At 38.1% G+C, this 16,810-nt stretch overlaps 1 protein-coding gene across 5 annotated transcripts in view; it reads left to right on the top strand.

The window, feature by feature from the left end:
• The window catches only part of sorcs1 (sortilin-related VPS10 domain containing receptor 1), a 258,319-nt gene that overhangs the window by 165,177 nt on the left and 76,332 nt on the right, over positions 1–16,810 (top strand). For all 5 annotated transcript variants that reach the window (XR_013294726.1, XR_013294727.1, XM_077570250.1 and 2 more), the window contains exons 6-11: positions 6,807–6,871; positions 9,135–9,253; positions 9,390–9,479; positions 11,851–12,030; positions 14,035–14,181; positions 15,458–15,560. Coding sequence is in view for 3 of the 5 variants with exons in the window: in XM_077570250.1 (XP_077426376.1) it covers positions 6,807–6,871; positions 9,135–9,253; positions 9,390–9,479; positions 11,851–12,030; positions 14,035–14,181; positions 15,458–15,560 (704 nt within the window). In the remaining 2 variants the exon portion in view is untranslated. The remainder of the gene's footprint in view (positions 1–6,806; positions 6,872–9,134; positions 9,254–9,389; positions 9,480–11,850; positions 12,031–14,034; positions 14,182–15,457; positions 15,561–16,810) is intronic.

The raw sequence follows: 16,810 nt of genomic DNA, 5'->3' as shown, positions 1-16,810 counted from the left end.
CACACCTGTGCGGTGGGATGGATTCTCTAAACAAAGGAGAAGTGCTCACTATCACATATTTAGATTCATTTGTGAACAATATTTGAGAGAAATGGTGATATTGTGTATGTCGAAAAAGTTAGAAATCTTTGAGTTCATCATAAAAAAAGGGATAAAAAACAAAAGTGTTGTGTTTATATTTTTGTTTAGTATATTTTAGTTGTTACCGGTTTCATTCTCTTTTCTGAATGGCGTTAAATTGGTAGCAAGTGCTGTCTCCATCTTTTCCACGTAAAAGTGCATCTCTGGGGAGCCAAAACAGGCTCACACCATCCTCCCGTCGCTTTGAACAAAAGCCAGCAACGCAACGTGACGGCATAATCCAAATGAATCCAAAGATTGAAATGAATCAGTAAACACATGCACACAGAGCCAACAGGTAACTGTTTACATGGCTGTAGGCTGCTTGGCTGCTGAGCTCACTTGGCTTGTAAGGATTTCGGCACATACAGTAATTAAAATCATGAAATATTTTGCTAATAAGTATTTATTTTGACATGTATGTTATATTATTTAATACAACATATTAAAATGGGTCCCAAGCATCCCGCAACTTTAAGCACGGGGGAGAACATGTCACAATGTGATGGTCAGAAGAGGCAGGGAGGTTTGAAAGATGTGTACAGTGATATTGTTTCTGATAGTCTTAATCACCTGTAGCCAACAGTGTTTTGCCCCAACCCCCCCCCCACCCCTTCTTTTTAAGTGTAATTTTAGTTTTTTTCTCTTTTCTCCCAGTAGTCACATTCTTTTTGATTCTTCTTTTCCTTTCGGCTTTTCCCTTCAGGGGTCGCCACAGCGAATCAATTGCCTCCATCTAACCCTGTCACATTCTTTTTGATCAGAAGCGAAAATATTTTGCATTAAAATTGTGTGATTTTTGAAAGCATTGATACCACCAATGCTTTCAAAAAAAGGATTTCAACGTCATTGCATCAATTTAAACGATTAGCAAAGTTGCAAATTTTTTTTTTTTTAAAAAGATATAACATTCAACAAAACCAGTTCTCCCATGAATGTTTACATTGGCAACAGCTCCATCTCATAATTACGTTTAGAGATCACTTCTTCACCTGCTCTGGCCTCTGACACCAAGGGCTAGATCCACTTAAGGTTTGAGTAGCTTTTGCGCAGCGCCTATCTACTAAACACGCGCATTTGGAGACAAAATTGCCCACATCTATTCAAATGAGACTCATTGATAAACAGTGTCTAATTCAATCACGCCAGCGCTAATAGCCACATGGAGTTTGAGTGCCGCAAACGTTTATGGAAGGCTAGTGTAAACTTCCTTGATCCTGTGGATCATGGCAGCGGTGGTTGTGGCACATAGAAGGCAGTGCCCGTCTCACTTACGCGAATCACGCACTGTGCGTAGGGTAGGGTGGTCAGGCGTCTGGATTTAGGATGGACAGTCCTAATTTTAGGTAATGTGTCCTGCGTTGGTTTGTCCTCCTTTTAAAGAAAATGAGCCACGGTTGAGTTTACGTGACCCAACATCAGCCCCACCCCACGTTTGTTCCAAGTGGTCTGTGATTGGCCAAGAGTGGCTTCAGTTAAAAATCTCGTACATCATTGTTCAATAAATGTAAACAAAGCTCAATGTGTGGCTATCTGACTGCGTCATTTCCTTGCCGTCTTCTTTGACAGCAGCGCTATCAAGCAAGAAAAGAAAAAAAGGCAGCGCTAGCAAAAATGCCAAAATGCCGGACATCTTTTAATATTGAATGGACGAAAGAGCACAACTTCCTGGCCAAAATCAGTCAAGACTGGTTTCAGTTTCTGCATGCTTTGCCGGTATGATGTGGATGTGAGCAGTCAGGGCAAAGCAGCCACAGAACATCACACAGGGTTGTAAAAGCATAAAAGCAAGAGGCGAGAAGCACAATAAGTTTTATTTTGCTTTTCAAAATAAGTTTTATAGCACGTTGTATTTTTACAGAAGCATATCACTGCTTAGTGGTTTAAAAACATAGTACTGTATACTAAATGAATGGTCAAAAAGAAGTTTGACTTTTTATTGATATTTTTTACAATTTAATTACACAAACATGATCTATAAACTATGCAAAACTTTATTGTTGATGAAAATACAATGCAAGTCTGATGTACAGTGTTCCCTCGTTTTCGGCTGGGGTTAGGTTCCAAAAAATACCCGCAATAAATGAAATCCGCGAAGTAGTTATAGCTTTGTTTTACATTTATTATAAATGTTTTAAGGCTCTAAAACCTCTCACAGTTTATACGCTTTTGTCATTGAAGCATTTACATTTTCTTACGTTTAAACATTCTCAATGTTCAAACCTTCATACATTTTATACAATAGGTACATTACTGTCAAAAAAAATACATGCAAAATTACACTAAAAATACACGAAACAGCGAGGCCATGAAAAGTTACCCTCGTTATACCGAATAACACTTTTTTTTTTTTTTTTAAATATGTCCTTTTTGACCTTATGGAAATGGCCACCCTAGCGTAGGATGAGAGAGAGGAGCGATCATTTTCCCTAGAGCTGGGTATTGCCAACAACCTCACGATACGATACGTATCACGATACAGGGGTCACAATACGATACGTATCGCGATTTCATATGTATCCCAATACATGATCTTCAAGGCGATACATATCCCAATATTTTACATTAGTCTACTTGCATTTTTAGTGTAACAGTCATATGTACAGTATACCTAAATGATATGTCCATTATGTTGGATGTCAAAAATGTTTTTGTTAGCAGCTCTTCTGGTTTACCACCAAGCGGCATGCCTGTTCTAAATATGCAAGCACTGCAGAGCAATTAGCAGCTTTCACAGACAGAAAATGAATGCATGAATGCATAACAGGCATGAGCCGATATGAGTAAAAATATCAAAGTATTTAAATTACAGCTGTAAAATGTGCTTATTTGAAATATTTGGGGAAATAATAGCATTTTTTCCATGTAATACATTCATATAAACATAGAAAAATTGGTAAATTTAGTTTATAAGTAAATACATGTTTATTCTTCCCCTGTTTTAATTTTTCTTAGCAAGACACAGTATCCAATCACTATTGCGCTATTTTTAAAGGGACTGCAACATGAAAAATCTAGGTTTTTAGCCATGTTAAAATGCTAATTCCTCACCAAAAACATGACCAAAGTTGTATTTTCCTCCATTCGCCCCTGTATGAGAAATTCTAGGTTATTCTGCTCTCCAAGCTCCAGCCCCTCGACGAGCTGTTGGCACGGTTTGACGTCATTACGTGCGGCCCCACCGCCGCACGCCTACTTTCTCTGAGACCTCCCTCCATGGGATAATGACAAAAGTAGCCTTTATCAATAAACATTGTGTCCAAATGAATTCAAAGCAATCAATTATTATTCACATTAGCAATGCCAAAGTGCAATGCAATGTCTTAAAATCCATTGGCTGACACTGGTGTAAACTACAAGTAAAACATTTGCGCTATTGTGTTAAATGAATGGATGGTGTAGTGGATAGTACGTTCGGCCAATAAACTACTGGGCACGTGTTCACGACCCGCTGTGATGCTTTTTTTTTTCTCCCCCTTTCCTCTTACCTCTCTACTCCCCTCCTCTTCCATGATTACTTGCGGCAGGGACCCGTTTTGTTTCAGATGTTTATTCAAGAATTGATGGCTTGCGTGACCAAACGCAGAGATCTAGCCGCCCGTGAAATTTAGAGTCCATTTAAAAAATCGACCTAAAACTTAAGCAAAGCAGCCGGCTCGGATGACGTCATGAGAGGTGCGCGGCAGCTACAGGGGGAGAGGCGGGGTTTTACTGAGCCGAGCGTTTGACTTCCAGGTAAGAAAAATAGCCACCGAAATAAGTCATATTTCCTAAGAAATTACATCGCAATTGTATCAAAGGTAAGATTTCATCATTATATGCCTATCGTTAACTGTGGAAGGGCTTAAAATACCATGGTATAGTCCCTTTAAAGGAGACTTCACATACACGTACACTTTAAAATAAATAAATAAGTAGGTAACAATGCAAACTAAAAACCCAAGGCATTCATGTTTCTTTCGTCTGCTCCCCCACTCCACTGCGCTCATGCGACAGGTGGACTAATTGAAGGCAATTGACATCAAAGACTGCTTGTTAAGTACAATGCAAACTAAACGTCCCAAACCACCTGCTGCTAGTGCATGAGCGAAACTTCAAGGGCTGCTGATCATGCGCAAGCAACCTTGCTTTAACTGCCTATTTAAAGTTAACGAGCAATATCAATTCTGACACTGCTATCGATATGTGTAGTGTAATGAGGCCCGCAACAATGTATTGCCGTATTGATTTTTTTGAGCACACCCCTAATTTTCATGTGACAGATGTATACTGTATGCCCACTTCAACCTCAAAAAATATTTTAAAAGATGATCGTGCCAATGATTTGTATTTTAGAAAATTAAATCATAGGCGTCAAACTCCGGTCCTCGAGGGCCGCATTCCTGCAGGTTTTGGAGGTTTCCCTCTTCCAACACAAGCTGATTCCAATCAGCAGGATCGTTATCATTCTTAGGCAGAGTTTGCTGAGGAGCTGCTGATATATCAGCTGTGTTGGAGAAGGGAAACATCCAAAACCTGCAGTACGCCGGCCCTCGAGGATCGAGGAGTTTGACACCTATACATTAAATGAATGACTGAATGACGTCGTCGTCTCCGCTCACTACAGTTTAATGGTGCTAAATGAGGAAAACGTATCTGCACCTGCTCGGTCAAAGCTCGCTTTGTGATAATTTCATCATTCTCGCTAGTATAGTATATACTAGTATATACTCCGGTTCACTCTCTATCCTCCTCCTGCTTGATCTCAGTGCAGCCTTTGACACCACCTCTCACTCTATCCTCTTGGACAGACACTCCTCCATCTGTATCACCAGGACCCCCCTCTCCCTGGTTCCGTTCCTATCTTTCTGACCGTACCCAGTTCATCCAGCTCAAATGTTTTGGATCTCGCCCCTTTCCCCCACTTGAGGTGTTCCTCAGGGTTTTGTCTTTGGCCCCTTGCTGTTCCTAATCTACCTTCTCCCTCTTGGTCACATCTTCAGGAAGCACCACATTCACTTTCACAGCTACGCGGATGACACCCAGCTCTATATCGCCAGCAAACCAAACTCCACACTCCCACCATCCTCTTTAACCAACTGCCTCCAGGAATTAAAATATTGGTTCACCTCAAACTTCCTCAAACTAAACAGCAATAAAACTGAACTCCACCTAATTGGCACCAAATCCACCCTAAATAAAATAAACAATTTCTCCATTTCCTTTGACGGCTCTTCCATCTCTCCCTCCCCTCAGGTCAAGAGTCTGGGTGTCATCCTCGATAGCACCCGTTCCTTCACCTCACACATCAACCACATCACTCGCTCAGCATATACTTCCTTTTCAGAAACATCCACCGGCTCCGCTCTTCTTACCCCTCACACCACTGCCATACTCGTACACAGCCTCATCACCTCTCGACTCTTACTTACTGCAACTCCCTCCTGTTCGGTCACTCTCAAAAAACTCTCCATAAACTTCAACTGGTCCAAAACTCAGCCTCTCGCATCATCACACACACGCCCTCCATAAACTGCATCACACCTGTCCACCAACAGCTCCACTGGCTCCCCATCACACATCGTGTCTAATATAAAATCCTGCTCCTCACATTCAAAGCCATCCATGACCTCGCCCCTCCATACCTGACCGACATTATCCACATTGCCACACCTGCCCGCTCTCTCCGTTCCTCCTCCTCTCTCCTCCTTACTGTCCCCGCCACCCGCCTCGTTACCATGGGCAGCAGAGCCTTCAGTTGTTTTGCTCCCCAGCTCTGAAACATTCTCCCCGCTGACCTCCGTAACATAGAAAACACATTTCAAGTCCAGCCTCAAAACTAATCTGTTTAGACAAGCCTACTCACTCTGTCCATAACTGCATCGTCTTTTTAATTTTATTCTATTTTATTTTATGTTGTTCTTAACATTGTATTTGTATGTTTTTAACTGTTGTTGTAGTAAGGTGACCTTGAGTGTCCAGAAAGGCGCCTATAAATAACATTTATTATTTTTATTATTAGTATTATTATCTTCTTAGCTATCTGGACTAATCATTAACTATAGGCTTCAATAAGTAGGCCATCACACAAATGTTACATGCAGGAAAATCACTACTGCGATGATCTTGTTCTTGTACAGTCCTGCATTATTGCTGCCTCAAACCGAACACAGACACAGGTTGTCTGTATATTATTATTTGTGTGCAACCTGTAAAAATGTTTAGTTTCTTTTTTTGTCCCCTCTTTCTGTCTGTATTAATCTCTCCCTCCCATTTATCTCCTGCTCCATGTACTTGCTGTCTTTGCCTCTCCTGTGATCCTTCAGTCTCTTTAATACATATTAAATGCCATAAGGATAATATACCATAATGATTATATGCTATTCCGTCTGTGGCCATCTATACAATCGAGAGAAAACCAATGGCTTTTCCTCTGCTAATGATGTCAGTAAACATTCTCCTTTATCTTTAACGGTGGGAAGAGCCCTTTGGGAGGGCCTTTACATTTGTATCATTTAGTAATTGTGAAAATAATTGTTTTCATTATTGTTTTTTTATTTGTTTATTGTTGGCCATCTTACTTATGTATATCATTTCATGTCATTTATAGGTTTGTCTAATTCTGAAGCGTTTAATTTTAAAGTTGCACCAAGGGGGGTAAAAAGGGTATACGCTTCCTTTTTAAAACACAATTGTCCGCCTTTCAGGTCAAAAATGGGTTTGGACAAGGAGCCAGGTTTGATTCACCTGGAAACCACCATCTCTGAAGGACGTGAGTAATTTAATTTTATGTTCAGCACTCCATTCTCTTATGTATATAAAATTGGAAGAGTCATAGAAAAGTTTGCTGAAGGGTAATGCAAAGGGACAGCATGAATGGATGAGTCTGGGGTCGCAAAATGACAATGGAATCAAAAAATAATGCATGCATTAGAATGTTATGTTAGTCTCCAGAAGAAAAAAAAAAGAATGTTATGTTATGTTATTTTCCATGTCTTTTTCGTCAAACACAGCTGACTCAAATTATCAGCTAATCAGCAAGCTATGTAGAAGCCTGATAACGATCTTGTTCATGAATTAGGTGTGTTGCTGTAGGGAGACATGGAAAACAGGCAGTACAGTGGCTCTCAAGGACCACAGTTCCTACCACTGCCTTAGAGTTATGCTCAAGTCTGCTTAGGGATGCTCATATGTTTACATATCCCTACTATGGAAAGTTATGAGCACAACAGTACATGTGCAAAAGCTAAACATTGACACAAAAATGCTATGAATAGTGACCAAAATTCAAATGTACATCTCTACTCATGTCCACTTCAACCTCTGAAAATATCAAAATAGTTGCCACAGTATATACAGACACACATGTGCACAAAAATATGAATCTGAGAAGAGGGCAAGACCGATGTATGTGACCTATAACAGTTTACAAAAAAATACAATTCAAATAACAGTAGTAAAGACTATTAGCCTTATTTTGTCGTCATAAGAAGACACAATAAAAAGGATTGTCTTCTTAGCCTTATACTCACTTCAAAGTTAAGATCTTAAAATAGATTTGCACATCTGCAGCATTAACCAATACTACCAAATACCGGTAACCAGCTTGTTTTAGATGTCTCCCTCCTCCAACACAGCTTATTCAAATGATTAATTATCAGTAAAGTAAAGAGTATGAGAAGAGATGAGCACGTGTTAAACAAGACATTTTTGGATGTGGGCACTGTGGGCTATTATGCTTTTGAACTCGAATACAAATTGGTTTCCACTTCCTAACATGATATCAGGCTACAGCCACTGCAAACAACATGTGTTTAACTACCAATTTTTGGCTAGATTAAATTAGCTAACATCAATGCTACTTTGTGTCAGCAAGCGCCACAGACACAAAGTAAGTGAAGTTGAGTTGGATGCTTTCGTGGATCATGGATGTATTCTGCAGTAACAGGCTGTATGGAAAAATTATCCCTAAGCTAAGCAGAGCCACATAACGTGGTTGATGTGAATTAAACGAAGCCTCGAGGCAGATATTCTGCTGCTTCTTTTTCTTCTTCAGCTTTGATATATGTAATTTTAAAAAAACAAACTTAAAAGGTTAGAAAAAAAACTATGGACAAAGTTGTTTAAAAGTCTGGAATTTTTACAATAGTAAAAAGAAGCAACTGCGCCGTGCGATGACTTCATATGAGTTTGCTTTTGTAATTCTTGATAAACCGTAGCATTTCTTTGCTGTTTTCCATCTAAAATAGCATTAATATTCCCAAAAAGATTTCTGTTTCGTCTTCCCTCCCAAATATACCTTACTTTATCATCCGCCATTGCTTTGTGACTACAAACGTACGTGTGACGTAATATTCGGTCAAAACGTGCGACGTGTTTATTGTGTCTTGTCAGTGTTTATTCGCAAAACCTGTTACCATAGCCAACATCCGCATTTTCCTTTTTTCATACGCTTTAAAATCCATCCCTCCATGCATAAAAACTTTTGCAAATTTTGGGCCCTTTTTCGAATTTCTAGGGTTTCCATTTAGTTTTATTTTCGCATTTCTTTAAAATTCTAATAAAAATGGGTGGATGGAAACTCCACTATTGTTGGTGTTTTCCAGATAGGCAGTGCCAAATAAAAAAATATTGTTGGAAGAAAAATGGAACAATTAATCAATGCTTTGATATCAGCACAACAGACAAAAGCCAATCATACGAAGCCACAAAGCAACATTTGTTGTGTGTGACTATCACTATTGATCATGTGCACGTGGAGCGAGCCAGCACATATTTGGCAAAGGACCGTCCATGTAGGGACCGACACTCTCATCGGACTGCAATTGAAGGCATATAAAGCAATTGGCCTCTTTGCTCATCTATCTTCACCTTCAACTAGCATCAAGATTAGTGAGACCACTTTATTGACACAAGTTATATGGAAAGGCCGAAAAGGCTTTCTGGCTTTATAGGAAGGTTGTCTATCTTTATTAGTTAATAGCAACACTGATGCTTTGGTGTGTGGTTGTGTGTCTGTGTGTGTTTGGGAGCAGAGGCACTGTATGTCACCTGCAAACTACAGAACTGCACAGATGCCAACAAGGGCAAACCATTCCCTGGCTACATTGACCCCAATTCTCTGGTAGTTCAAGATGAGTATGTGTTTGTCCAGGTGGGTGATTCTCAAGTTCAACATCAAAGTGTAAACATTTTAGCGATGTAAGATATGAAGAATTAAAGACATTCTGGGTCGTAGCTCAAAACTGTTTCATCATAATTTGTCTTGCTTACGTCATTATCACCTGTAGGTGTCGACTACAGGGAAGCCAATCTACTATGTGTCTGCGAAGAGGGATGTCTTTACGCCAATGAAACTGCCCAAGTACAGTTTGCCCAAGGTAATCAACACTGCCCGAATATTTGAAGTTACAATATCTCAATTCCGTTTTTTTATGATTGCATAAACACTAAAGACAAAAGAATTACCTAATTATCAACACCTTACACAAACGTTGGTCCAGATTTTCACCACTATAAATAAAAAAAGTCAGTCGCAGAACAATACACACAGTGATTTGTGAACCACTGAACACACGTGTATACATTAGACAATAGACACAGAAGTACTACATCATACTGTCACTTCCTTGCAATTCCAAAGCACTGACTGACAAATCACAACACTCATGAGCCAGTTGATTAAACTACACGTACATTCGGTGTGCAAACACGATTGCTTTATTGTAGACAAACCAATCCGGTTTGAGCGCTACAAAAATGCAGCAGGTAAGTTCACCTGCTAACCCCCAAAATGAAGTCAGAGGAATAAAAGCGAGAGTGAGAGGGGGAAATTGGTGGAGAACGGGCAGGAGATAGAGATCGAGGAAGACCTGAAATAAGAAGAGAACGTTCTCAAAGAAGAAGAGGGCCAAATTTGTTAAATAAAAAATTGACAACACTAATTGATATTGGCATCAACCATGGTTTGATGCCAATGGAGGCTAGACTAAAAGTTCAGCCAAATCGTAGCAAATTTACTCTGGCATCTGCCAGAAGGACCTTCCAACAATATATATATATATATATATATATATATATGTATATTATGCCAATGAGGATATTGCCAACGATGGTCAGATCCTACTAGGTGATTTGTTTAATTTATTTTATTCTGGGTTTAAAAAAAAATATATATATATATATATATATATATATATATATATATATATATATATATATATATATATATATATATATATATATATATATATATATATATATATATATATATATATATATATAAATAATATTTGGACATACTACGCCATTAGGGGCTTTTCCACTGCCGGAACTTTTGGAGAACTTTTCAATTTACCTTGGTAAAATTTAGTTTGCGCTTTTTTCCACCAACAATAATTTCCGGAATAATTAAATTCCCCAGGGGACATCCGAGTACTATCTCAGCACCAGTGTCTTGCTGAGCCAGGCTGGAACTTTAAAGGGGCGGGCTGCACTGACCAAGGCTGATTGGTTGATCAAATTTGGGGGGTGTTTTTTTTATATATCGGCTGGACTCAATTTGAATTAATAACAGAGAACTCTAAGACACTGTGGAAACAACTTTTGCAACCAAGAACTCTCTTTACCCAGAACTCAAAGATCCTGGGCTTGTTGGTGGAAAAGCACCTATAGTTATTTACGTCGCAACACATTCAGTGCACAGTGACGTAGAATGGCGGCTGGCTCTCTGCCGAGCAATGTGAAACGCTTATAAAGAAAGCAAGGTAAGCCTCCATAGCGTTCCTAAAGAAACAACACACAATTGGGAAAGTCACCCTCCCCCACGCCGTGCCCTCGTCATTCACCAGACGCATTCAAGAGTTTTGATCGTCCTTTAGGAACGGTACGGAGACTTACCTTGCTTTCTTTATAGACGTTTCACATTCCTCGGCAGAGAGACAGCCGCTATTCTACAGTCACTACGCACTGAATGTGTTGCGACGTAAATAACAATGGCGGCGTACGTCCAAATAAAGTTTCTACAAAATGTATTAAACTGGAAATGATTTTTGAAAAATGAATCTCAGTTATGTTAACAAGCAAATAAATAATATAGTGCAAACTTGTCATTACAGTCAGGGTTCTTTACAAAAAAAGAGCTTCCCAAACTGCATGGTAAATGAGTGAAACAGCACAATATACCAGCAGTATAGTGTTGTGTTTAAGCATTTAAACACATTGAGACCAAAAGTAACTTGGTGTATGAAGAGATATAAGATAGATGTGTTATTCAATGTGCCTATACCTTTGTCATAGCTGCAATAACAATTGGTCGCATTTGTTGTTTTTAGTTCTTTTGTTTTTTTTAAGTTGTATTGCACTGGAAGAAGGTCACTGCAAGGGGTTAATGTCAGTCAGAAACAACATTGCCTCAAATGTATAATCTCTGCCTGATTACGATGATAAGATTGATATATTCTTAATGACTCTTCCCTTTTGTGTGGGGATAGGATCATTTGCATGGGTAAAAGTCCTAAATATTGAAGTAGTTATTGAAACATTAAACACAATCTTTTAGAAACAATAGCCAGTATACACAGTCAGTCAACACTAATCTCCATGCCAAATGTTAAGATTATATCATTCAATTTGTACCTACTTATGCAGGACATTTAAGGTATACTGTATATTATCATGACTCTTCACTTCAATGGAAGCATATATAGAACAAAAAGGGCATAACCTGTAATGGTTTCACCTTTCTTGCAGGACTTGCATGTCATCAGTACGGACGAAAACCGTGTTGTGGCAGCAGTGCAGGAGTGGAACCAGAATGAAACCTATAATTTGCATGTGTCTGACACATCAGGTGTCTATTACACTCTGGCTTTGGAGAATGTTGTCAGTAGCATGGGCCCTGAAGGAAACGTCATGGTTGATCTATATGAGGTAAACAATATTTTAAAATGATTCTTGTTCATTGTTGGTGGGCTTCCTTAGCATGTTACCTTGTTCATCAACATTGTCTGGGATGTGCCGTGTGGGGGCTTCGGCATGCAACCCCTTTCAGCTGCTGATCAATACGATGATGGCTGGACACGAGGAAGAGTTATTCTTTTCTCAATCATACGGTTATGATTTCCAGATAAATGATCCCACAAATACAGAGGCACAAAGAGTGAGATTGACAAAAAATAATTTTTACACAGCGAGGAGTTACAACACAAATCGCTGGACGAAGCCAGGAGAAAAACAATTAACAAAAGTTCCTTGCAAAAGCTGCAAGGAAAGTAAAGTAACAAAAACACACACAAGAGCTATAAAACCGCACAACGTTAATAAACACAATAATAAATACAAAACAAACTAAACAAAGCAGAGAAACTAAAGGAGTGTGTGGAGTGGAAACAAAAAATAATGAAGCAAAAAGGACTCAACGCGTGGATACCAAAACACTCTGGCAGAAAGCCGAGGAGACAGTAACATAAAACTACGGATCAAAAAGACTCACGTGAAAACTGGAAACAAGGAACGAAACTAGAAACAGGAATTTAGAAACTCGAGATCTGAATAAAGCACTTGGACGAGGACGTTGCAAAGTCAATACTCCGACGAGTGCTGGCAGTTCCAGCCCTTATAAAGCGTTGATTAGGAATGAGAAACAGGTGCGGCGCAGGAGGACATGCCCCTCTGCTCAATCAGAAACTGGAAAAAACCCACACCGTACTGCCATGATGCGTACGTTTTTTAAATAACATTAGACAATGATTAAAATGATAAGCTTTGTTTTTGTCTGTATCTTCAAAACACATTGTGTAAATCTAAACCTAAAAACAGTCCAAAACAAAAATATCTTTATATTTCAATTCAAGGTGTCAGTTTGTGGAACAATTTGGATTGTAAAACCAAATCATCTTAGTCCATCTGTATTTTTTGATTTTTTAAAGAAATGTATAAAAGCACAATTACTACAAAAAAACAATCAAACATATATAACACATATATGCTTGCTGATCACGGGCAGATATCACAAGCTTTACTTCTTTCTGTCCCCTTTCACTTCTTTTTTAAAGAGTAAAATAAAAATTTGAATTGAATTGAAACTAAAATGTAAAATGTTGTGAGGCATATATTATACATGTGTTTGATGTACAAATGCTACTCTACTACTGCTAATAATAATAGATTTTATTTGTAACACACTTTACATTTATGTTTAGTGCTCAGCACAGGCAACAATAAAAGCACACAGTAAAAACAGTCAGTAAAAAGTCAAGACTAAAATCAAAACTGCTACTTTACTGTTAACACCAACAGAATTATAACATAATCCAAAGATTAACATAAACTGAAGTTGGTGCCACACAGTTATAATTTACAGAGAAATCAACAACACATATCAATTTAATAAAAAAAAGAAAACAAAAGAGTAAGAAAATAATTAAGCAGCTGAGGGTGCTGGGCCTCATGCCTTTACTTTGGCTTGGGCAAAGGAATTGAATCCACTGTCTTGATTGGGGTCACCACCCAGAATGTAGGATATTCTAAATCCTTCCTCTGGGACAGATTGAAGTGCGTGCCAGTTATGAAAATGGAGTTTCATTGGATGATACAACTGCCTATGACTCACTTCAGTATCCCTAAGCTACTCCTCCTCGAGCAAGCAGTCAGAAACATTTTAGAAACACATCAGGCATTTACAAATTCCCACATAGTCGATCATTTGCCACTCACTGTTTGTAGCTATATTTGGTCTTGTTGGGAATACAGAAGAGGTAAGCAGGTGTGATTGTGTTGCTTTGGTACTTGAGATTCCATCCAATGTAATTCCTTTAATTTTCACCAGTCTGACTGTGAGGGATATAATTTCAAGTTAAGTCTGTTATTATTATCATTGTTATTATTATTATTATTAGTTTGATTCTGAGTTTTTGTTTTTGTCTGATTTTACAGGTGGCAGGAATAAAAGGCATGTTCTTGGCCAATAAAAAGACAGATAAGCAAGTCAAGACATATATTACCTACAATAGAGGCAGAGACTGGAGGTTATTACAGGCACCAAACAAAGACCTGCGAGGCAATAGCATACATTGTATGCCAGTGAGTATCTGCATTTACTTATCAATCTATCCATTTTCTATACTGCTTCAACCTCATAAAAGTCCAGATGCAAGAGTACTACATGGACTGGTTGCCACCAGTCAATTGCAGGGCACACATGGACGAGCAACTATACACAAACACCTTTACACACAGTGACTATGTTTACATGGACACATTTATTCGGATTAAAAGTCTGATCAGAATAAAAAATGCTTCATGTACAAACTGTGACCTATTGACCCCAAATCGGTGCTGGATCATAGAGCCATGTTGGCTGGTTGACACACACCTGTTATTTTTGTTTTTTAACGCAACACTTATTTTTGTAATCATTATTATTTTTCTTTAAATAATAGCATTTTAGCTCAATCGCTTCCAGGTAATGTGATCTATTGACCCCCAAATCAGATCATAGCTCCATGTTGGCTGGTTGACACACACCTGTTTTATTTTTTTCTTTCATTTCAACCTTTCCCTTATTTTCAATTAATTTCATATTGTACATATCAACATTATAACTCAAGCTCAATACCATGTCCTGGGACTTATTTACCCTACAAGAGTGCAGGATGTTGTTGGCTGATAGGTAGGCCGGCTCAAAGTGTTCTGAGCCAGCCCAGCTTAAAGGTCAACCAGTTTGATCTAGTCTGTGACCTCTCGTTACAGACTTGCAGGGGAACTGGGTAAAGCAAAATAAATGTGATAAATGTTTGTTATGTCTATTTCTTAATGGAAGCATCTGAATATATTGGTTCACTGTCAAATAGATTTCACTAAATGGGAAAACATGTTACATTTTAAAGAGTTTACCTCTGATGTGTTTTTTTAAAGGCTTGCTCTTACCAAAGAGAAAAATAGTATACTGTAGATATGGTTATGATTTGTGTCGGTCATTCTTCTTTCTTCAGTCTGCCATTCTGTAGCATGTATTGCCTTCTACCCATATTATAGGGCAAATTGTTAGCAAATGTCAAAGTTTTAATAAACCTCTAACCAGCCTGTCACCGCATGGCCTGCATCACTGGCATTTTGCTCTATCGTAATGAGAACTGTGCTGTTAAAGGTTAACCAAATCAAAACTAATGGTGAGCCAAGCCAATAGAGAAATGGCATATGTGATACACACTGAATGGCAGGGGAGGACTGCATATCTAAATTGTTGCATCACCTGTTGGGATTTTATTTTATTAATTTTTTTGTGCTGCTTCTGGTTAGTCTTGATAGTTTTAATAATTGGGGCTATGACTATTTCTGTTTTTGTTTGTTTACACAGCCATATTGTTCATTGCATCTTCATCTTCACGTCTCTGCAAATCCCTACACATCTGGAATCATAGCAAGTAGGGACTCAGCACCTGGGATCATTGTTGCATCAGGTGAGTTCAAAGCTTTTTATTTTTCTAAAAGGAAAAATCCCTAAACAACATAATGCTAGATACAGTAAGTCAAAAAGACCTAATAGATAGTCAGTTACATATACACTTTGGGTAAATGAGGCAATGTCTTATTTGACTTTGATTCACATTTAGTGGATCCTAATGTTCATGATGTCGAGAGGATGACATCAACAGTGCAAACAACTGTACGCTATACTGTAGTCTCTGAGTTCTCCCTTTAGGTCCTTGAGATTGCTTGTAAGAGCTGAAGTTTGGGAGAAAAAGTGTGAAGAACTTTATGAATTCAGCTTTTATAAGACTACTTGACACTTCTGCAGGAAGCCACGGCTACTGTGTGAACATGCACACAGATGTGGAAAAGTGCCGCTTCAGTGAGTTTTATATGATAAGCACAGAGTAAAGGACGACTCAACTTTTAGTGCTTTTATTTTGTGCAAACGCTATTTAAAAGAGGGAGACGTCTGCTGTGAACTCCCTTTAATTTCTAATCAGGTTTGGTACAAGAATAAGAATTTTATATTTTTTGGGGGGTATGTCCTAAAAATGTTTGCATTTTAAATGAAACATGCACGTGTTAAGCTATCATTTATTATTATTTTTGGCTTTATTTATTTATTTATTTGTTAATTTGTTTGCTTGTTGATTTGTTATGTATTCATTAGGGGTGTCAAAATTAGTGCGTTAATTTTGAGTTAATTTAAAGTTCTTTTAACGCCACTACTGTATTTTTTTTTACTGCCCCTTACTTGGAAAGTTTGTACTGGGGGAATTCCAGTCACAACGCAGCAGACACGTCCACGTCAAAATTTTGCAATAATAAATTTAATAATAATGCATATATTTGTGGAGACTGGGTCAAGTTGTATTTTACAATTTTAAAAATATGCAGAATTTCACAAGTTACTTCGTGCTAAAAATTAGATAGCTCTTAATATGAAAAGAAAAATGCACTGAGCTGTCACCAATGTCTTACAAATGCAATTATGCCATCTAGTGGCAGAAAAATTACCTCAACACAAATCAATATCACACTCGATTTTTACAGTCCAGTACAGCTTTTTAATTTTAACTAAATGTTATGAATTATTATGAAATTAATGTATCAATGACTAAAAGATGCAGCCATTTCGATTAGCTAAAAATTCCACTTTTATGTACTTTGAAAAATATTTTATTGTACATTTTATTGTATATTTAGAACAGATATAAAATTATTAGATTAATCGTGA

The sequence above is a fragment of the Vanacampus margaritifer genome, chromosome 7 (assembly GCF_051991255.1).
Source record: "Vanacampus margaritifer isolate UIUO_Vmar chromosome 7, RoL_Vmar_1.0, whole genome shotgun sequence".
In the NCBI taxonomy this organism is placed as follows: Eukaryota; Metazoa; Chordata; class Actinopteri; order Syngnathiformes; family Syngnathidae; genus Vanacampus; species Vanacampus margaritifer.
Note: the sequence above shows the minus strand (reverse complement) of the source record. Positions and strands in the feature narration are given on the sequence as shown.